At 32.4% G+C, this 22,686-nt stretch overlaps 1 protein-coding gene across 1 annotated transcript in view; it reads right to left on the bottom strand.

Annotated features, from left to right (window-relative positions):
- LOC129229359 (WD repeat-containing protein 76-like) overlaps positions 1–20,904 on the bottom strand; it is a 75,206-nt gene extending 54,302 nt beyond the window's left edge. The window contains 4 exon segments of the mRNA XM_054863688.1: positions 8,540–8,657; positions 9,873–9,946; positions 12,599–12,685; positions 20,884–20,904. Coding sequence (XP_054719663.1) covers positions 8,540–8,657; positions 9,873–9,946; positions 12,599–12,685; positions 20,884–20,904 — 300 coding nt within the window.
- Between the last annotated feature and the right edge of the window lie 1,782 nt (positions 20,905–22,686).

Here is a 22,686-nt window from a genome sequence, read left to right as displayed (position 1 = left end):
TTGAAAGATAACTGAGGTGGGAATGCTGAAAGAGGAAATTAAGACATGTACATACAGTCAACAGTTATTAAAACAGAAAATAGCCAAGAAGTAACAAAAACTAAAGCTGAGTAATGTTATAACCGGGGGGAGGGGAGGGGGGGGATTAAATCTCAAGCACATAAAAGTATGAACAAAAGAGTTTATATAGATATTTAACAAAAACTAGAGAGCTGAATCAGTTTATGATTTTTTTTTACTTTTTTATATTACACCTAGACAGTAAACTCTTCATTTTTTTTAGAGTAATAATAGAGTTCATACTCAGCTTTGAAAATTAAAAGTAAGGAGTTGTTTAAGGAGTTTTGCAGGAGTTCACTTTTTTTTTAAGGACTAGTTTCTTGTTTAAAGATGCATTTTTTAAAACATATTTCAGAAAAAAATATGTACAACTCTAATAATAGTTATTTTTGCTTCCGCACAATAAATTGAATGCACAAACATATTAAATTTACAGTAAAATATGCATTTACTGCTTCTTAGACTTCAGCCGTCTCGGAATCAAATTCAAATACTGGGGGGGGGGGGGGGGTAACCCATTAAAATATGTTCTATTTTGAAAATGAATAAAAAAATTAGTGATATTGATTGAAAATAAGCATTTTCTCAAAAACAAAAACACGTACGTACTAACAATTTGCAAACCAAAAAAAAAAAAGACTTTAAAAAATAAAATAATTGCTAAAATAAGAACTATAATAAGCCGACTGAAAGCAGTCGAGGCCAAAATAACTTCCAACTTTCAAAACAATTAAAATATTTACAAGATACAAAAGGAGAAACTTCAAACACAACAAACAACTTTTGGCAAAGTTTGTGTTCAGGGCCAGATTTGGAAGTGTGGAGGCCCCTAATCAGGATTCCAAAAAATCATCATATTTTCGAAAATATCCAATACACTGATATATATCCGAATATTTCGATATATATGTATATATCCGATATTTTTGACCTGTGGAAGTTAGGATATTTTAGTATAGAAACATAAGGAACTGTGAAAAAAAGTTCCTGACTTTTTCCCTGATTAAGTTCACCAAATTTCCCTGATTTATGTTACTAATGATAATGGTTTCCTTTCTTTGCTCTACTTGAAATCTATTGTACGTTTGTATAAAATGTAGTATTTTAAATGTTTTAAGTTGTGTAAAGTTGTTGAACTAAACATATATTTTTTAAAAAATGCTACTTTTTTAACAAAATGGTTAAACAAAAAAAAGCATATCAAGTCAATTTAAAAAAAAAAAAAAAAATACAAAACAGTACATTACATTTTTCTACATGGAAAATTTTTAAAAAATTAAAAAAAAAAATTAAAAAAAAAAACTATTTCAGAAACCACTTAGCATAAGAATTTTAAGAAAAATTTTATTAAAATCACTCTTAAAAACATATACGTATCTATGGTAGAGCTAAAAAGTAATTGAAATTATTTTGAACTAAATTTTCAAACAGTATAATAATTGTTGCAAGAATAACAAGTAATAGTGAAAGAAAAGAAGCAATGTAGTTATTCTTAAATAACTAAATGACATATTTATGCAAAACACATGACACCTTTTGACATCCATGCATAGGTAGCTTTTCTCTAATCAAGAACATCAGTTTTAATGAATGAATAAGCATTTTAACAATAAAAAAATAAAGATATTTACTTAAGTACACAAGTTAACTCTATTTTAAATGATTTTAGTATGTAACGAAAAAAATCTTTGATTGCTTTTGTAACAAACAACTTTGAAATGCAAGAAAAAAAAACAGGGAAAAAAACAGCAATTTAGTTAATTTCAAAATACATAAATAAGAATACAACTTGGTTATAAAATAAAAGAATCACTTAAGTCTGAAGAAATGAAAACCTTTATAATCTGCAGTGACAGCAAAAAAACAAAATTTTTTTGATTGAAAGTTCAATTTTAGCAAATTAAATTAAAAACATGAAAGAAGTAATAACTTTTAAGCTTTTATCAGTATTAATTCAAAAACCAAAGATTTCTTCTTGAAATTGTGATTAAAGTACGCAAATCACTTTGAGACAATGGAATAAAGGCAAAGGAGCTAATGAAGGCTTCCTCTTTGCTTGTATGGTCTGTTTATTTTACGTCGCATTGAATGCATGAAAGGAAAGTTTCAAGCAAGGTAAAATAAACAGCCTAACAGAAACAATCTCAGGAAGTTCATCCTGTGGTTAATAATTAAGATTCAATACTTTGACGTTGAGGAAAAAAGATGCACAAATATGCGGCAGTGTATAATCGCACCTCATTAATTTTACTTTTTTTTTTTGGATCAGATAATTGGCGGAAAATGCGTAGGGAATTAGGATACTTAATTTCGTAAAGCAAAAAAAATTTCCTTATAAAATCAATTTTCCCTGATTTTTTGTTATTTTTTTGAAATTCCCAGATATTTCCCTGATTTTTCCCCGATTAATAAAGTTCCCTGACTTTTCCCTGATCTCCCTGATTTCTCTGATCTGTCGCCAGCCTGTTTCAAAAAATTGTACACATTTTTTTTTAATCTTCAAAATTGATCAAAATTTTATAGACCATTTCAAAACTTTTGTGTTGCTGATAAACATAGAAAATTGACTGATTTTAAGAATTTTTCTTCTAAAAAAAATGAAATTTATAATCGAAAATATGATTGAAAGACCAACAGTGTAGGTAAGTTTACACTGTTGGCCTTTCAATCATATTTTCGATTTTTTCTTCTGCCGAGGTTATTCATGGGTGTTCCCGATTTATGATTTAGATTTTTGGGAATCCTATTACATTTGGAAAAAATTCTGCTTCAACAGTTAATGATTTGTCGAGTACTCCCCCTCTCCCCAGTGTTTAGAAATCTTATCTTTAAAAAAAAATTCTGTTTGTGACGTTTTTCCGCACTATAGGTGTCGTTGCTGTACTCAGGGGCGTAGCTAGGGGGGGGACAACCCCCCCCCCCCCCGAAACGTTAGTCTCAAAAAAAAAGAGAGAGAAAAAGCAGAAGAGCAGAGAAAGAAAAAAAAAGAAGAAAAAGAAAAAAATCAAAAACGATTTTTTTTCTGAGTAACAAAGGTCAAAAATTCACTTTGCTACCCCCCCCCCCCCCCCAAATGCCATTGAAAATCTGCTCCATGTGTGACCCTCTAGCATAAAGACGCCTCCCTCTGCTGCGACAATTTTTTTATAATTGAGTGAAATTTGACACTTTGCTTTAGAAATGAGATTGATTTGTTAAATCCACGTATATGCAGCCTTTCTTTGTTATAGATTTTGCAAATTGTTAAATATGTTTCATTTCATGAGCCGCGCAAGTGGGAATATTGCATACAGTCGAATCTGTATATTTCGAATTTCACATTAAAGAAAAAATTGAGATAAAGAAGTTTTGAGATAGGGGGCTTTAAGAAACTTTTTACAGAAATTTGAAAATATGATGGTGAAAAATTTGAAATCAATACTAAAGACAATATGGGGCTTTTAATTAAAATTCCTCTTTATTAGTTTTGTTAGGTATTTATTTTATTATCACATTATTAAGTGCTTTATTTCAAGTTTAAGGAATCATTTTGACAGTAAAAGTAACTTTAAGCATATCTTTTTCAAGAAAACGTCTTTTATTGCTTTTTGGTCCCTGATTTTTTTTTTTTTTTACTCATTATTTATCCTCTTGAGGTAGGTTAGCAATTGCTGCAAATCTAACTTGGCCAGTATTCTACAGTTTTCCCTTTTTTCATCACTTGAAAAAAACATACTTTCTTTTCACTCCTAATCATTTCGGTTTTCTAAGGAATCACAATTTTAAGAAAGAGAGCAACCAAAGAACAGGGACTAATCCAGATAACAGAGCGAAATGGCTTTTAACTTGAATGACCTTTAACCATGAACTTGAAATGTTCATCTTACATGTCAAACCTATATATATCACCCATTTACCTCTTCTTCCAAGAAAGTGGGCGAAATGACTATCCTTTGGTTAATCTTCCTGGAAAGCTTATTCGTGGAACGCATTTCTCCCTTTTTCCCACTGCCTTCTCAGCTCTTGAAGACAATTCCTCTGTTTCTGAGTTGAAGAAAATATTTTTGTTTGCTTCTTTAAAGATCATTGAGCTTCGAAATCGAAAGTGATAGCATAACCGGAATTCGAGACAATAGAGATTTTTTAATGGTCTTGTCTCGTGTGTGTCATAGATCATAGTCAAAACGACCTTTGCTAACCAGAGTATCCATTGCAATCACATTGATTTTTCAGCCAGTATTTACTACGCATTCCTTTGGAAACGTACAGTCTGTTTAAAATAGTGCATTCTAAGTGAAAGTTGTTGCATAACGAAGCGAGCAAAACCGATAACAAGCTTTTTTAAACCCAAACAAAAAAATTAAAATGACAGAAAGGATTACTCTAAAAAGAAAGTTAACGTCGTCTGAAGAAAACGAAGTACAGTCTGCAAAGCAGCATTAGACCCATCGGACCCTTCTGAAGGTAATTTTATTTTAATTCAAAAGGAAAACTGCGTAGCATTACATGAATAAAATGTTTAAAAACGAAATGAATCTAGATTATTTCTGTTGAAGTATGAAGTGAAAAGGGGGGCGCTTGAAACCAGCGCAAGCACCCAGACCACAGGTCTATTGTACTATATCCGCTTAGGCTACTAAAGGAGCCCAGTAACAGAAATAATAGAGATTATTTATAAGTATACAGAGATTATTTCTGTTAGCTTGGTTCGCATTAAAAAGTAGAAAGACAAAAAAGACTTCTGTTTATAATACCTCGAAAATAGCTGTTGCTCTCTCAAATAGATATTTATGTAAATTCCTTAAGCAGCTAATAAAATTAAAAATAAAGACTTGAATGGAGAAACAGATGGTATGCATTTGAGCGAATAACTTTCTACCGCCTATATTTCTTCCCTAACTATTTTTATTCAAATTTTATTAACTGCTTTAGTATTAGCATAAATGTAAATACATAAAAAGTAACATATAAATATAACAATATGAAAAGCAATTTCATTTTTTGCTGCTTATAATTCAAGAAGTCTTTATTTTATTTCATACTTTTAGTGCAAACCAAGTTGGGTAAAAATAGTCTTTATAGTCTAACCACCAATGAGATTGAAAGTCAAACATCCAGTTTACAGGCGGAAATGGAAGTATCTATTAGCTTTCAGGGATGCCAGCTTTTGTAGATGTGTGTTAGCCTCTAACTTAAGCAGTCATACTGAAATGAACGGCACGCGCTCATCAGATATGTGATTTAACCTTGATTTGGATAGACTGGTTTTGACAAGACGTTGCTAAAAAATTTCAATTTAAATTAAATGGAGGAAAAAGAAAAAAAGTTGAATTTTCCAGAACATTAAAAAAAAAAAAAAAAGAAATCTTTGCTTTTGTTTTGTTTGACACAAGTATCGATATTGGGGCACCCCATTCCAAAATATGTAAGATTCACCTCCCTCTTATTTTTTTAAATACTAATATATATATTATATATATATATATATATATATATATATATATATATATATATATATATAAAGAAGTAACCCCTCCCCCCCCCCCTGAAAGTCGGATCTTGCTATGCCTCTGGCTGTACTCTGACACATGTGTTTCCGGTTTCCAAGTCTACTTACTTTGCTTCCTTCCATTTTTTTGTTCATTTATCGTTTGGTCTACATTGTGCGGACTTTTCGTTCTTTTTTGCACTGAAGAAGGGTCTTGCATTTGACAGCCCCAAAACAGCTTTTTTGCTGAGTTTTTAACTCTATTTTACTACCTTATTTGTACTTGATACACGTTGTTGTCATTTTTACTCATTCCATTGTACAAAGTTTTTTGACTGCTAGTTTACAAAGGGGGAAGGGTTTAAAAATGTTGAAAACAAGTGACATCATTTATGGACAACCCTTTATCAAGGAATCGGTCGAGGATTTGCAGAATTACGTATATGCAGTATGAATTAGCTCCATACCCATGGCATAATTTAAATGAAAGAATACTGAAGAAGTGCAGAAAGTAAGCACTTCCTCAGTATGAAATTCGTTTGTAGAAATTAATAAGTAAAATGATTGGAAAAAACCATGTTCGACATATGACACTGAGAGAGACTTCCCTTTATTACAGATCAAGGGATAAACAAGAATGTGGTAGGTCCTGGAAATGGTGGGGCGACCAATAAGCCGGAACAGGCTTTATTCCTAATCCTTGACGATGATAACATTCTGAAAGCCCCCGACCCTGATAGGAAAGAGAGTTAAAGGTGGGAAGGGAGGGGCCAATTTTTGTGGTTTTCGATTATATCTCTGAAACACGGCAGAAAAAATGTGTTTCGAATAAAAGTGAAAGTTAACTAAATTTATAGTAAAATTGTTTTCATACATGTGTCACGCTTCCAATGGTTTTTTAGGTATATGTTCTTGAAAACCAATAATATAGGAGATTAAAAAAAATCCCTTGTTCTTTTTGTCTTAGAGTGTCTGTCCCAAACAGGCACTCAATCAATGCTGCAATCATGTGACACAGCTCTCCCTGTTTTCGGTTTTCTGTGTCTCAAAAATCAACCAGCTGAACGCTTGAACTACGGATTCAAACCTGATACTAAAGAAATATGAAGCCAATGACAGTGGGAAAGTTGTTCTAAAAAATTGGTTATGTATTGATGTCAGCATCGTCCCCTTCGTCCTGGGCAAATATTTTGATTCCGTTGTTGCAACTACCCTTGCAATGCAAGCATGCGACAGAGTAGTTTAACGATGATTTTTCTACAAAAGACCTTCCAGTGTCACATCTTTTCGTGCATTGGTCAAAATCATCAAGATTCCGTCAGGAGCAACATATACAATTCCAAGAGTTTCGGCACGAATTGGTCACTCCTTGTTTCCCAAACCCCTATCTGATACTTTATTATTAAGTTCCTAGCTACAGTTGTACCTGGTGGTACAGGTGAGTTAGAGGTCAGTTTTTATATTTGCAGCCACTTTGATAAATAATTTGTGGCAGAATTCGCTGAGGGACTTTTCTGTGGCTGGAGCACAGTATCATGGGAGATAAACAAGACCCCAGCAGCCTCAATGGATTCAGGGGAATAGAAACTGTTGTTATATACCTTAGATACATGTTGTATGATTTTAGATTTCTGGCACGTTTTTGACAAACCCTTTTCTCCTGAGATACCCTGCGAACGTCAGCATCACCTAAAGCTCGGAGCGTATTTGTCTCGTGTTTCTATAGCTTCATCATTAGCAGATTTGTCTGCTTATAATTGAAAGTTGGACAGAAACCTTCTTGTTTGACCGTTGTTTCAATTTTTTAACTGACATTGATGTCCACATGGTCAATTTATACAGTTGTCTCTTTTTTCCAAACAGTTTTATAGATTAAGTAGCCTCAGCAACAACAAATTCAAATTTCATTAAATCAATGTCATTTTCAATGTCCTTAAATACCATACATGGTGCTGATTTTCTGCACTCATAATCCACTAATTCATACTGCATATACGGAATTCTGGAAATCTTAGTCCAATTCCTTGGTTAAGGGCTGTCTATAAATGATGTCACACTCTTTTTCAACATTTTTACCCCCCTTCCCTCTTTTGTCACAAAGTATGTTATAGAAGCTACTTTTCACCAACATATCCATATTAAAAATACTTGATGTCACACTTCTTTCCTTCTGCCTTGTCACATCATCACAATTGTACGAACGGACCTCCCCCTGGAAGCGTGACATCATTTGTGTCTTAGTAATCTCCACATATACTTCATTATAATTCAGGAATGTTGAAATCATTGAGGAAAGAGGAAGTGCGCAATCCTTTCGAGGTCAGTTTGAAATTTGTGAACTGCAAGAGTTCCATTTTTTGCCATGAAGGTGCACGTTTGAAATCCAATAACTTTTGATTGGTTGAATAAAATGTGACAAAGTTACATATCAAATTGAAGGAAAGTTAAAGCTCTACAACTCCGTCATTGACAATTTTTATAAATACTAATCCTGGGAGGCATTAGGAGACTTAACAAAAAGAGAGACTTTTTCTGAAAATCATTGACTTTTCATAACATATACCCTGAAAAATATTGAAAATTTGAAAAATATGTGTAGAAACAGTTCTATAGGAACTTTATTTAGCTTGAATTTTTATTTTAAACGCATTTTTCCACCTTTTTCAGCATGTTTTTAAAAACCCCCAAAATTTGCTTCCCCCCCTCCGTCCCACCTTTAGCTCACCCTCCCAGGGGCGGGAACTTTTAGTATGATATGTTTACTAACTAACTACCTGTAACAATATTCTGAAATCAGATATTATAACCCGTTCCATGCACGCTGCAATGTGCTCACTGACTGGACTATATGAATAAAATAATTTCTAAGTTTTATTTCAATTTGATCTACTTGCACCCATGACACTACTAATATGAATCAATTCTACTTTTATATGCAGCACCTCCTATACATTTCAGTTCTATATTCCAATAGCAAACATATTTAAATAATCAATACTTACTTTCTTTTCATCTTCCTCTGCTTTTGCCCTTGTTGACAGCGTTATAATAAAGTGCATCTTCTGATAAATCAACATCCAACTTAGCAAGGCGTCGACTTTTACGTATAGGAGTAAAGGTAGGCTTGAATCTAAAATTGAGAATATGTGAGCATAAATTTATATAGTTTAAAAATACATGAAACATTTTATATGTTACAGGATACTGACCATGACCAAATTTATTGTCCCAAAATACCAGTAGAAACCTTATAACAGGAATTAGTAAATGGAGGGAGGAAGTCCTATCATTGGGCTTAGCAAAAGCTGAGGCAAAGATGCCAAGTCATGTGATTCAACAGCGACGAATGGTTGACATGTTTTGCGTGAAACTGGCGAAAGAAACCCGATTTCTCCCTATGCTCTGCTTTAAAATCTATCACGTGACTTGGAATCTTCGCTTCACGAATGAAAGTCTTCACTCCCTCCATTTTATATCTTCTCAATGCAAGACAGCCCATATGGGGCGGGGGGCAAGGGGGGCCCAAGCCCCCCCCCCGCCCCTATTTGAAATTAGAACCTTCTTGCTGTTAGTAGTTTTTTTTTTTTTTTTTTTTTCAAAAATCTTTTCCAGCAATTAATGAATAAGATATTAAAAATGTCAAATTTTAATAACTCTAATCTGTACTGAAATCAGTTTCTAAGGTGAAAATATCCTGCTAAACCAAGGGAAAAATATCCGAGCCCCCCCCCCCCCCCTAAAAATTTTGCATATGGGCGCCCTTGTCTCAATGGTATAAACACATGAAAAAATACTGGAATTCCAGTGTTTCAGCGGAATACAATCACCCCAGAATCGCCCTAAATATATTATAGTGAAAAGATAACAGAAAAATTCAATTCTTTTTCAGTGATTTCATTAAGTTTCACAAATTAGGTTTTTCTGAAAATAAATGAAATCCGTTAAAATACTAAAACTCAATCATTCCTGAATGTGGCTGAAAGAAATACAGATAAACTCAATGCAGGAGTAATAATTATGGGTTTTATGTATTTTGAAGGCATTTTAAAATAAGCCTATTTTAAGGACCCCTCAATTTTTTCAAAATAGATATGGTCCTGTTAAGAAATGTAGGAACCTTGAAACATGCTTTGGATTAGCTTATTCCTCCATATAAGCATTAAATTTACAATTTGTAGCAGCTCAGAATTTATGATTTTAATTTAAATAACTTCAATAATTTTCCATTAAAATACCGAAAAAATGATATTTCAACTACCTAAACTATACAATAACAATAATCTTAAAACAGATGATATGGCCATTATGCTAAACCTTAAACAATTCAGTAAAATTTTGTACCTACTTTTTGTTCACTCTTTTGACAGGTTTTCTGACAGGCTTAATTTTCCGAACAGAACTAGTAAAGTCTTCTTTTGCCTGAAATGTTTTTCAGAATATAGCAAAGCAGGAATGTAATCGAAGAAAACTCAATTTCGATGATGTCAACCAAAATTTGATCCTTGTAAGTAAGGCATTAGTGTATTGTAATATAAGTGACGCTATCAATAAAGTATGCAATATAAGTAGTATAATATCAGCCATATCATTAAATGAAAAAATGTATTTAAAAGGGTCATTTTTTAAGTAAGAACCATTTTGTAATGGAGTAAGAGAAACTTGATTTATGAATGTAAATTGTATCACAACACAAAATATGAACAGTTTTTTCTTTTTTCAACATAGTCACCATTAACATTTAAACATTTGACAGATCATAGCACCAGCTTTTGGAGCTCATCTAAGAACTCTGCCGTCTGACAGTTAAACCAATTAATAAATTTCTTTCAACATCTCATTAATCAAGCACTTTCCACTGAGAAATTACTTTAATTTCGGAAAAATGTGTAAGTCTAATGGTGCTGAATCAGGGCTGTATGGTGGATGATCCAGAAATTAACAGTGAAAGTTCTCCAGATGAGCGTTTGTTCTTGCCGCAATGTGAGACTGTAGGTGAAGCAGAACAATGCCGTTAGAGGGCAGACGCTGCCAACAGTTTTGAATAGCAAGCTGAAGCTTTAACAGTATTTCATAGTACCTCTTAGCATTTATTGCCATTCCTCTCGGCAAAAAGTCTCCCAGAAAAATGCCATTTTTGTCATAAAAAAAAATTGTGGCCATGATTTTCAGTGTTGAAGGTTGTTGTTTGAATTTTGGTGGTTTTGTCCGGCAGTTTGATGCCATTTACTGGATTGGTGTTAAGTCTTTGGAGTGTAGATCCCAATCCAGGTTCCATAGTCAGTCACAATGTGCTTTAAGAACTCATCACCATCCTTGTAACAGCGCTCCAAAAAGGACAAAAAATGTGCCTAACGCTTTGCTTTGTGTTCTTCTGTCAACTTTTTTGGTCTCATCTCGAACATTTTTTTTTTGTAGATGTTTGTCACTAACAATGCAATTAACTACTGATCTTGAAACTTGTAGAAATTTCTGATAAAGCTTGTCAATGATGAAGCACCTGTTTTGGCGAATCTCCTCATCAACTTTTTGTGTCAAATCTTCATTCATGACACAAGGCTGCCAGGTTGATCTTCATCATGAACATTTGTCCTTCCTTCATTATTTATTAAAAAACCTACCCCATTTATGCAAATTTCCATCATTCATAACACATTCACCATAAACAAGCTACCAATGGATTTCAGCAGGAATACTGAATAACTTTTGAATTTAACTAAAATTTATTTATAATCATTTGAATTCCATTGAACTAGACTAATTAATATAGTCTTTATAGTTATTTTAACAACTACCAAATTTTTATTCTTGTTTCATGGAATTTGATTTAAAACAGTAGTAATTGCATTAAGACTACAAACATTATTTTCATTTTGATTAAATTACAATAAAAATACCCCAAAAAATTATTTTTCTAAAAAAGTTGGCTTTTTCTATAAAAGCCAACTTTTTTTAAGCAGTTAAAACCAAAAAAAAAAAAAAAAATCGGCCAGCCTTTTTTGGCCTGGCTAAAATTGAACAACCCCCGACAACAAGCATTATATTTATCTGTCCTTAGTAGTTATCGCTTGCAGGAGCATCACAAGAGTGCAGTTTCTTTTTCTTTCGCAAAATTAACAGATTTTGTATAAGTTGATTCCTCTAACTTAACTTCAAAAAAGGTTCCAAACATTATCGTTTTTATACACGAAAATATGCTGCGTTGTTTTGATTTGAAATTTGCTCTTTCAATAAAAAATTTCTGAACGATCCGTTTTTGTTTATCAGAATTTTGTGATGGGTACGTTAACAGACCCAAATTTCCTCTGGCCAGACACCTGCATTAATAACTATACTGTTATTTGTTGTTGCCATAAACAATAAAAAATTAAAAGCAATTATAAATTAAAATGATGGATGGATTGATTTTTTAAAACATTTACTAAAAAGATAGCATAAAAAGTGAAAGCATAAACAAAAAATTATGAAATTTAATTAATATTTATACATATTTATACAAATTTAAGCTTAAAATAAGAATTGATTCATCCCTTTTTCTGTTTAACATTTATAATGTTATTATCATCTGAAATTGTTATTTAATAGTAAAAGTCATTTGATAGTAAATTTTATTGTTTACATCTCAAATCTTGAGCAGATTTAAGTCAATTGTGGATTTCAGGCCTGCAAAGTTGAGCAGTTAAATTAATAAGAAATTGATCCTCATTTGATGACTTTCACAGAAATTATTTATTGAATTAAATTTAAACAAAGATTGATAATTATTCAGAGTGAAATTCAAGCTCATATTTTTACTGCTGTCAGTACACTTTAGTTACACATGAATTAAATAGCAACTTCTTTCATGTTTGAAAATGTCAGCAGTACATTTAGTTTTGCTTTAATGATTTCTCAAGGCCAAGTGTCAACCTTTTGTTTTGTTTATCAAATAGTCTATTGCCAAAGCAAACTAGTTGGGTCATAAAATACATAGTTTTTACAACATTCCGAATAGTTAAAAGCAATAGACGAGAAAGACTTTTTAAATTCTACTGTGCATATTAAACTTTGCAGATCTAATAATTAGTTAAATACCTCATCAATCTTGAGACTTTGCAAAAATTTCATTTTTTCTTGCTTGTTTTTCAATATCATTTTCTCATAAGGACTGAGATGAGATGACTAAGGGGAAAAGTAAATTTTAACAAACATGTAAAAATGAAAATCAAACTGATATTATAAAACACATTTGTAAAAACCATTTTGATTTCATAGCATCACAAGATTTCAATAACTTAGCATACATATTATATTACAATGTGGGCTGAGAAATTTTAACAACTTTAAATCAGCATTTAAGAGTACAGGTTCATCATTTAGGGGGGGGGGGTCATTAGAGAGATCAAATAATGAGGTCTTTTTTGGATTTCAAATGATTTTAAACAACTTTTTGATAAAAAAAAGTTTTTTAGACTAGGATTTGCTATCATTTTTTATACCTTTTTTAAATATTTTATTTGGTGTTTTTTAACCATGCTTCAGCTTTGTGATATTTTTCTCTTCTCAATGGCAATAGGCGATAGCTTTTGGTCATCTACTGTTCATGACATTTTGGTTATCTATTGTTCCAGATGGCTGATAGCTGTTCTCTATAGCAGAATGCTGATCTTTGATTTCAATATGCAGACACCTGTTTCAATATGCAGACAGGATTGCCCATCCCCCAAAAGTGGTGCCGCACTTTCCAAATGAATTATTTTTAAATGTGTTGCTAAAATGCATTTCTAATGTATATATGTAATTAACACTAGAATTACAGGAGGGGGTCATTTTGACTTCAATCAAACTTTTTTTGCTAGCTACTCCTCTGTATTTTCATAAAAAGCTTAATCCTTCCTTGACTTTTCCTAAATAATCGTGCTGTAGAACAATAAAAAGTTTTCAAGAAAATTGTAATTCTTTTAAACCCAAACTAAAGGGTTACAACTAAAATTGCAGGTAGGTGTCATTTTGACCCTTTTGAGAAAAAAAGAACTGCAAATACATTTACTGATGTTGAAACAGAGCAGAAACTCAAAAATGTCTCTTAGAACATATCATTTTAAGAACATGAAGCATTTATACTGTTTTTGTACATACAAGGAACCATAAGCCGCTAGCTTCTGAAATGCAACTGAAACAGTGCTGGTTTTTTGAAGAGCATTTTAAACTTTTTTTAAATATTTTATTATGTACCCTGAAAATCTCTGTATTCTTTAAATAAACTGCATTTATTATGAATATGTTTATTTTAAACTAATTTTTAAAAATATTTAACATTACGTGGGAAACTAAGCAGATTTCTTCTCTGGAGTCAAAATGACCCCCATCGTATTTCTAGGTATAAAAAGATTGCCGTAATTCTAGTGTTAATCATTATCTGTTACAATTGATTTTGCTGCATAAAAAATGTTCTATTCAACATGAGTTACTAGAATTAACACACTTGCGCTTGTTAAGTTGAATTATAAGATTTTTTTAAAAATTAAGCTCAGTTAAAAAAAATCTTATTCAAATTTCAACAGAAGATAAGATTTTTTCCCTCACATTTTTTTCCTCTCATCGGAACCCTAGCCCTACCCTATAACAAAACAATAACTAAAGTGAATTTAAAAATGTTTCGGGTCCCAGTCCCTTTAAATACGGTATTTATCTCTGATTAAAAAACACTCAACATCAGAGAAAATGAACAAGAAATAGTGAATTTAACTGGAAAAACCAAATTTCGAAATGGAAGGTTGAGAAGCAAGATTGCATTTTAAAATTTTGGCTGAAATTTCTTCTTTCTTCTCAGAGCAAAATCTGTCTATCAGCTCAGCACATACAGCTCATGACAAGCTTACAGAAAACTTGAAATGCAAACAGTGATTGTATTTTATATTGTATTGCTTAGTAAGTTACATGACATCAAACCAATTCAAGAAATGATTCTAGATACATAAATGGCTACTTCTCTATGTATGTGGGGGGGGGGGGGGGGTAAGCTTCGAAACTACTGGACCATTTTTAAAAAAATTTTCACGATAGATAGCTACATTATCAGGAAGGAACATGGCTATAAATGATATATGTCTAAAAAACTTAGTTTAAAAAATCTATTATGGGGAAAAAAAGTGTATTAAGGAGGCTTCGGGTTTCCCTAAATGTTTCAAATTAACGCTAAAAAAATTCAATGGTTTCACTAAATGCTTCAACTCAACACTAAAAAAATTCAATCCTAAAATAAATTATTTTGGTTAGGATGGAAAACAGCAAATTTCATGTGATTTCTATGCAATAAAATAGTAATCATAATGAAAATTTTGAATCAAGGTTTCTCTGGAGCAAGCATGACATTTATTTACTATCATTGCTTTCTTAGGAATTTTAGCATCATCTATGATAATTATCAATAAAGGGGTGGTTAAGTAATTGTTTAATTCTTTTTTGGCTTTAGTTAAAGCCTTGTTTATGCTTATTATTTCATGTGCGTGCTTTTATTTCTTTCATAGAAAGGGAATGGCGTAAAAAGACAAACCAGAGAGCCCTTCCTAGAATGACATCGTCAAAACCTACACAGCCCATGCGCCCATCATGATCGCCCAAGTTCATCGACGCCTAGTTCGAAAGTGAAGTTTTGAGGACTTGCGCAGGATCTTCATGGGCGCAGAATTGAGCTGCATAGACGAGCTAAAGTCGAACGCTGCTCCGCTCAGGAAGAAACACGGTACAGGGCTCCCAACACATTTTAGCTTTAGAAAAGGGTAAAAGAGGACCATTTTCAATTAAAAAGAGGACTAAAGAGGACCAGTTAGGATTAAAAAGATGACCTAGATGAAGTTGTGCTTCATCTTTCCTTAGTTTAAAATTATTTTTGTATTTTTCTGTCTTGTAATGCTTCTTAATAGCATTATATCCCTTCACAACCGATATGAATCTATTACACACCAAACAGATCTACTGTATTTAAAGTTTTCCTAAAAATGTCTGAAATGCTCAATTACAAAGGGAAGCAGATCACATGAGGCTTAGTTTTGTAATTTTCATATTCAAAGTATATTTTCAAGAATCATAAAGCTTACATTAAAAAAATTACTCCATGATTGCAAATGACATGATTCAAAAAGATTGAAATTTCAAACACAAAAAGCAATTTTCCACGAAGTCCGAGTAAGCTCAATGTTACCATGGTTTCCAAAAGAATTCCTTCGTTAATTATTGAAATTAAACGAAAAATACGCTAAACTAACGTAGCATATGTCAAAATAACTTCCAATTGTGGAACACATCAAAATATTTACAAGATGCAAAAGGATTGAAATTTTAAACGCGAGAAGCATTTTTCCGCGAAATCCGAGTAAGTTCAATGTTGCCATGTGTTCCAAAATAATTCCTTCGTTAATTATTGAAATTAAATGAAAAATAAGCTACTGTATAGCAGCATATGTCAAAATAACTTAAAATTGTCAAATACATCAAAATGTTTACAAGATGCAAAAGGATTGAAATTTCAAACGCGAGAAGCAATTTTCCGCGAAGTCCGAATAAGCTCAATGTTACTATGGTTTCCAAAGTAATTCCTTCGTTAATTATTGAAATTAAACGAAAAATATGCTAAACTAACGTAGCATATGTCAAAATAACTTCCAATTGTGGAACACATCAAAATATTTACAAGATGCAAAAGGATTAAAATTTCAAACGCGAGATGCAATTTTCCGCGAAGTCCGAATAAGCTCAATTTTGTCATGGTTTCCAAATTTTTTCCTTCGTTAATTACTAAAATTAAACGAAAAATAAACTAAACTAAGGTAGCATATGTTAAAATAACTTCCAATTGTGGAACACATCAAAGTATTTACAAGATGCAAAAGGATTGAAATTTCAAACGCGAGAAGCATTTTTCTGCGAAATCCGAGTAAGTTCAATGTTGCCATGGGTTCCAAAATAATTCCTTCGTTAATTATTGAAATTAAACGAAAAATAAGCTAAGCTAAGGTCATGTCAAAATCACTTTGGATTGTAAAAAGCATCAAAATATTAACAAGATGCAAAGGGATTGAAACCTTAAACACGAAAGCAATTTTTCGCGATAAATCAAACCAAATATATATATAAGCAGAAAATTGCACTATTGAAACAGAATCCAATGATTTTTGAAAGAATTCAAGCAATAAAGAAACTTTGTATACATTTTCAAGGTTTTCAAGCACTTGAAAAAACAAAAGACCTTTTTTTTCCAAGAACGTTTCAAGGTTTTTTTATGGGCGTACGAACTTGGTTTAACAAGCGCTGCGGCCGCGTGTTTGGGTGTACAGTTACTTTTAACGAAATGAAAAACTTTTAAAATCTGATATTTAAGTAAAAACTATATAAATGGTTAGTGGTTTGGTTTTAGAGGCTTCAGAATCAAAAAATTAAGTTGGAATGGGGGGCATGGTTTTAGGAGCAGAATTCGAAAGGGTATTAACTATTTGGATTTTAGTAGAAACGGAAATAGGGTGGCTAATAAAAGAAAAGATTTTAACAGTTGGGATTCATATAATCGTGCACCATTACATAAAAGTAAGATGGGCTTACTTAAGGTTTTTTATACAAATGCTCGTAGTATTAGGAACAAGATGGAAGAATTGAAAAGCATAATTATAGATGAGAGGTTGGATATTATTGGAGTTACTGAGACATGGGCTACCAAAAGTGATGACGATTTATTATCTATTGCTGGGTATAATTTGTTTAGACAAGATAGAGTAGGTAGAAGAGGTGGTGGGGTTTTATTTTATGTCAGAGACACTTTAACTTGCAATGAATTGGTAATTAATGACAAACCTAATGAGATTGATATTATTTGGCTGGAGTTGATGAGCAATAAGGGAAATAAACTACGTTTAGGGAACATTAATAGGCCACCCAACTTAAGCCAGGGTCAAGATGAACAGATGTTTAGTATTATTAGTGACATTTCAAGCAAGGGGTCAGTCATTATAATGGGAGATTTTAATTTTCCAGGAATTGATTGGAATAATTTTTACCATAGTAATAGCAGAGAAGAGGAATTTTTGAAAGTAATTGGTGACTGTTTTTTAGATCAAATGGTAACTCAGGGTACTCGACTGGACGTGATTTTGGATCTAGTTTTCTGTGATATGGAAGGTTCTGTTCAGGGGTTATGTGTAGGGGAACACATTGGAGACAGTGACCACAACAGTATTAGGTTTGGGATTAAATTTGATACGCACAAAGTAGAGAATTTTAGGTTTGTGCCCAATTTCAGAAATACTGATTTTGTGGCACTTAGGCAGAGTTTGAAAGCAGTTTTTTCTTCTAGATTGGACAATAGCGATGTGAATCTTCAGTGGGCAGAGTTTAAGGAAAAGCTAGCGAAAACGGTTGGGGATCATGTTCCTTTTAGGAGAAAGGGTGTCAACACTAAAATTTGGCCAATGTGGTTCTCCAGGGAAACTAAAGACGCTCTAAATTACAAGCAAGCTGCTTTTCATAGGTTTAGAGAAACTGGTCACAGCGCAGATAGGCTCCAATATTGTAAGGCAAGGCGTAAATTTAAGTATTTGGTACGAATTCAGAAAAGAGAGTTGGAGCAAAGACTGGCAGATAACATAAACAGGAATCCCAAGAGGTTTTTTGCATACACTAATTCGGGGAAAGTTCGAAATAGTCATATTGGGCCACTGGTTCATGAGCACGGAATTTTAATTCAGGACGATAGTGATATTGCTAATGCTCTTAATAACTTTTTTTTGAGTGTTTTTAACGATAACTGTATCTCAACAGTTGACACCAACAAGACACAAGCTATAATACAGCTTGAGGACTTTGTATTTTCCAGGGATGACGTTTTACTTCATTTGAAAAAAATGAAAGAGACTAAGGCTCCGGGACCTGATAATATTTATCCAAAAATTTTAGTTGAATGTGCGGAGGAATTAGCAGATGTAATCGTAAATATTTTCAATGCGTCTTATAACTCGGGGACAGTGCCAGAGGACTGGAAGCTGGCTAACATTACACCGCTCTTCAAGAAAGGGTCTAAAGGGAGTGTGGGAAATTATAGACCAGTGAGTCTAACTTCGGTGGTTTGCAAAATTTTTGAAACATTGATAAAAAATAAGATAGTAAATTTTTTAGAGATTAATAATCTATTGACTAGTTTTCAGAACGGTTTCAGGAAAGGTAAATCTTGTGCAACTAATTTATTACATTTCTATGACAAAGTTACCATGGCTTTGGACAATAAGAAGCCTGTAGATGTTGTTTACATTGATTTTCAAAAAGCTTTCGATAAGGTACCGCATGTTGCTCTACTTAGCAAATTAGCTGATATAGGAATAGGAGGGAAAACTTTCATTTGGGTAAAAAACTGGCTGACCGGAAGGAAACAAAGGGTAGTTGTAAGGGGAAATTACTCTAATTGGAGTGAGGTTTTAAGCGGGGTTCCTCAAGGATCAGTGTTAGGGCCTGTTTTGTTCATTGTTTTTATGAACGATATTCACAAAAATATTTCTGGGAACATGAATTGTTTTGCTGATGATGTCAAAGTTATGGGGACTGTAGATAATGAAGAACAAGCAAAACAGCTGCAAGAGGATCTAGATCATATTACGGAGTGGGCTGATAATTGGGGTATGGCTGTTAATGTTGGGAAATGTCAAGTGCTACATTTAGGGCATGGAAATAAGTGTACAAGTTATTATTTGCAAGGTTCAGTCATTAGTCAGGCAGACAAAGTTACTGATCTGGTGGTCTTAATAAGTCAGGATTTAAAGTTTAGCCAACAGTGCAGCAATGCTAGTAACAAGGCCAATAAGATGCTTGGGTTTATCAATAGATCTATTTCAAACAAATCTAAAGAAGTTCTTCTGCCCTTATATAGAAGTTTGGTAAGACCTCATTTGGAGTATGCTGTTCAGTTTTGGTCTCCTTATCTTAAGAAAGACATTAATGTATTGGAAAGGGTTCAAAGGTGAGCTTCAAGGCTAATAAATGGACTTAGACTATGATTCCAGGCTTAGAAGGTTAAAAATGTACAGTCTTGAGCAAAGAAGAGATCGAGGGGACATGATTTAGTTGTTTAAATTTATTAAAATGAAAGATGTTACGGGACTGAAGTTTAGCACTGAAAACAGGACAAGGGGTCATTGTTTTAAGCTATTTAAATCTCAGGCTAACATGGATATTAGGAAAAATTATTATTATAGCAGGGTAGTGGAACCTTGGAACAGTTTACCGGAAGAGGTGGTAATGAGTAAGGGAGTAGATAGTTTTAAGAGGGCCATTGATCTTCACTGGGGATTGTAAATTGACTAGGACCAGTCTAGCTGGGCCCAGAGCCTGTTGCTGGTCGTCGCTTTTGTATTTGTATTTGTATAATCAGACCAAAATGTTAAAAAGCGGTCTAAAGCGGACTTTACCATAAAAAACGAACTTTGGCGGGAAAAGTGGACCATTTGGGAGCCCTGCTAAGATAAAATGGCGTCTGGGCGTGGCTCGGGGAAAGGCAGTAGCAAAAAGTCGGGAGAAAAGTTAAAAAAAAAAAGAAAGGAAGCGGAAACTGAAAATATAGGAATTATAGGAAAATAGGAACTTTTTCAGAAATATAGGAATATAGGAACGCTGTGATGCCTGTACTTCCTTATTTATCCAGATATTCGAGATGAAATTTGTGGACCTGTTAAAAAATCTTACCTACAAATAAATAATAACATTAAATTATAATAGGAAAAACATAGCTATAAGTAAGCTATCTGCATTATTTTGTGCAATATACAGCTCCTATATGGATTGCACAATAAACTAATGTAATGTAAATCTAACAATCATGGTGTACTTGAAGCATTGACTCAACACTATTCCCACTAAACTATCAATCTTTATGTCCATATTTCATTCAAACAACACAGCTGCTTAAAACAGAACTCGAGTAATTATTTACTAAAAAGGTTGCGAAAATCAAACTATATATTTTCCAATATCTTGTAGGCAATTTTAGCTAATTTTGTTACAAACATATTACCCTAATTTTCGATTCTCTAGATTGTCTTTGGTTCTAGTTAGTAGAGATTGAGATAATCAAGATTGTATGGTATAACTTTTTGTACAATGGTGTTGTTTCCTTCAGTCAAAAGTACTACTTTTAGTCACTGAAATTGATCGAATTGAAAAAAAAAAAAAACATGGAGCGAAAAAACTAATTTTCTCAACACTTAGTTTTTAATTAATTTTTTAAAATGTCCAATTTTGAAAATAAGGCGTGGTCTTCATGAAGTCACAAATGATGTACTTTGGCACATCTGTCAACCACGTTTTCACGTTATGAAAATCAAAAAGCGAATTAAACACTGCACTTGATGCTTGCTATCAACCATATTGTTCCCAACACATGTGAATAAAGATCTGAACTAAATATTCAGCTCTGTGAATGGCAAAAGTGAATAGCATTTCATCATTTGTGATGTTATCGACATAAGCGTAAACATTAAAAGTGCACAAATTAAAATATTTTTTTGAAACATTAAATTTAGTCAAATTATTTAAAAAATGGTCAGATCCTATGTTTTTAAGCATGATCTTTCAGAATTTTTTTTAACTTCTTAAATTTTTTTTTAAATTATTTAATTTTGGAAATGACCTCATTGTTAAACTAATCTTTTATCTATATGCAGTACATTGAAAACGTACCCTCAAAGAAATTGAAATTCTGTCTGTTGCAGGCCTGCGTCACAAACACCCCATAGCATCTATAGCCTTGAAATTCGGTACAAAATTACTTTGAGCTCCGGGGGTTTGCACTTAACAGTGCTTTTTTCAAATTTAGATTTATTTTTTTAAACTAATTTTCCAAGCTTAAATTGTCAAATGAAAGGATGAAAAATTTCTTACAACTCTTAGCACTCTATGTCATTCCAAAGAGCTTTTTTTTTCTGCATCATATTAAGCTTGTTCCATTTTTTCCCCAACTAGTTAAAACAGCAGATGTAAGGGTTTCTATTTTAGTTAAAGTCCTACGGATAAACTTAATTCAAGCCTAGAGCTAAAGAGCAAGATGTTACAAGAGAACGAATTAGGATTATGAAATAAAGAAAAACAAGCAAATAAAAATAAGTACTTATATCCCTTTTCCTCGATATCTCTATACATATTAAAGAAAATAACATCAAAGAAATTGAGAAAGGACTTCTGCAGGGTTACTATTTCGTCCAATTTTTTGTAAAAAGTACGGGGCGGCAGAAGGAATTGGACAAAATGGGGGGAAAAGTAGACGAAATAAAAATCAACTATGTTTGATACATAAATTTACGACTTATAATAAAATAAAATTAGTATCTTAATTATAATACATTATCTATAGTCAGTTAATCATTTAATTGAAATAGAATGATTGTACACTTCAATAATTACGCAATAGTGCAACTAATTTTAGATTATATTTTACTTAAAGTAATAGAATGTATGAATACATAACTTTGTGTAATATATTTACATATATTTTCAAAGTGGCTACCTTTAGCCTTAATATACAGCTTTAAATGTGTCACAAAATTTCAGCTATGGTCCACAACTCACTTTCAGGTATTTTATCCCATTTCTTGCATAAGGATTTCTTTAGGGATGCCAAAATTTCATGAGGTTTAACACACACCCTTCCCTTACGAAAAGGGTTGATAGAGCTTAATAGAATTCTATTAAACTATAATAAAAGTCTATAAGAAAGTTCTTATAGAAATTATTTCTATATAATTCTATAGATATCCATATAGAGAACTTGAGAATGGTTTCTATAGAGAATTTATTCTATAAAGTTCTATAGAAACTGCTATAGAATTTGATCATAAGGTTTCTGTAGATGATAAATTCTATAGAATTTGATCAAAATACTTCCCTTACTGTAGAATTTTGTAAAAAGTTGAGAATTCGTTCATTTTGTTTTTACAATTATAGTTTTCATTAGTGTTCATACAATACTCCTAGTTTGGAAAGGCTAAAAAGCTCTAATTAATTAGGAAGTTTAATCCCTAAAATGAAATAGTTTAATTCCTAATTAATCTATTTAATTTTAAGAATAAATAATTTTAACAACTAATTATTTGTTAAAGTCATATTTTTTATTACAATGGCAGATTTAGTATGGTCTTTAATAATAATACTGT

This window comes from Uloborus diversus, chromosome 1 (assembly GCF_026930045.1).
Source record: "Uloborus diversus isolate 005 chromosome 1, Udiv.v.3.1, whole genome shotgun sequence".
NCBI lineage: Eukaryota > Metazoa > Arthropoda > Arachnida > Araneae > Uloboridae > Uloborus > Uloborus diversus.
Note: the sequence above shows the minus strand (reverse complement) of the source record. Positions and strands in the feature narration are given on the sequence as shown.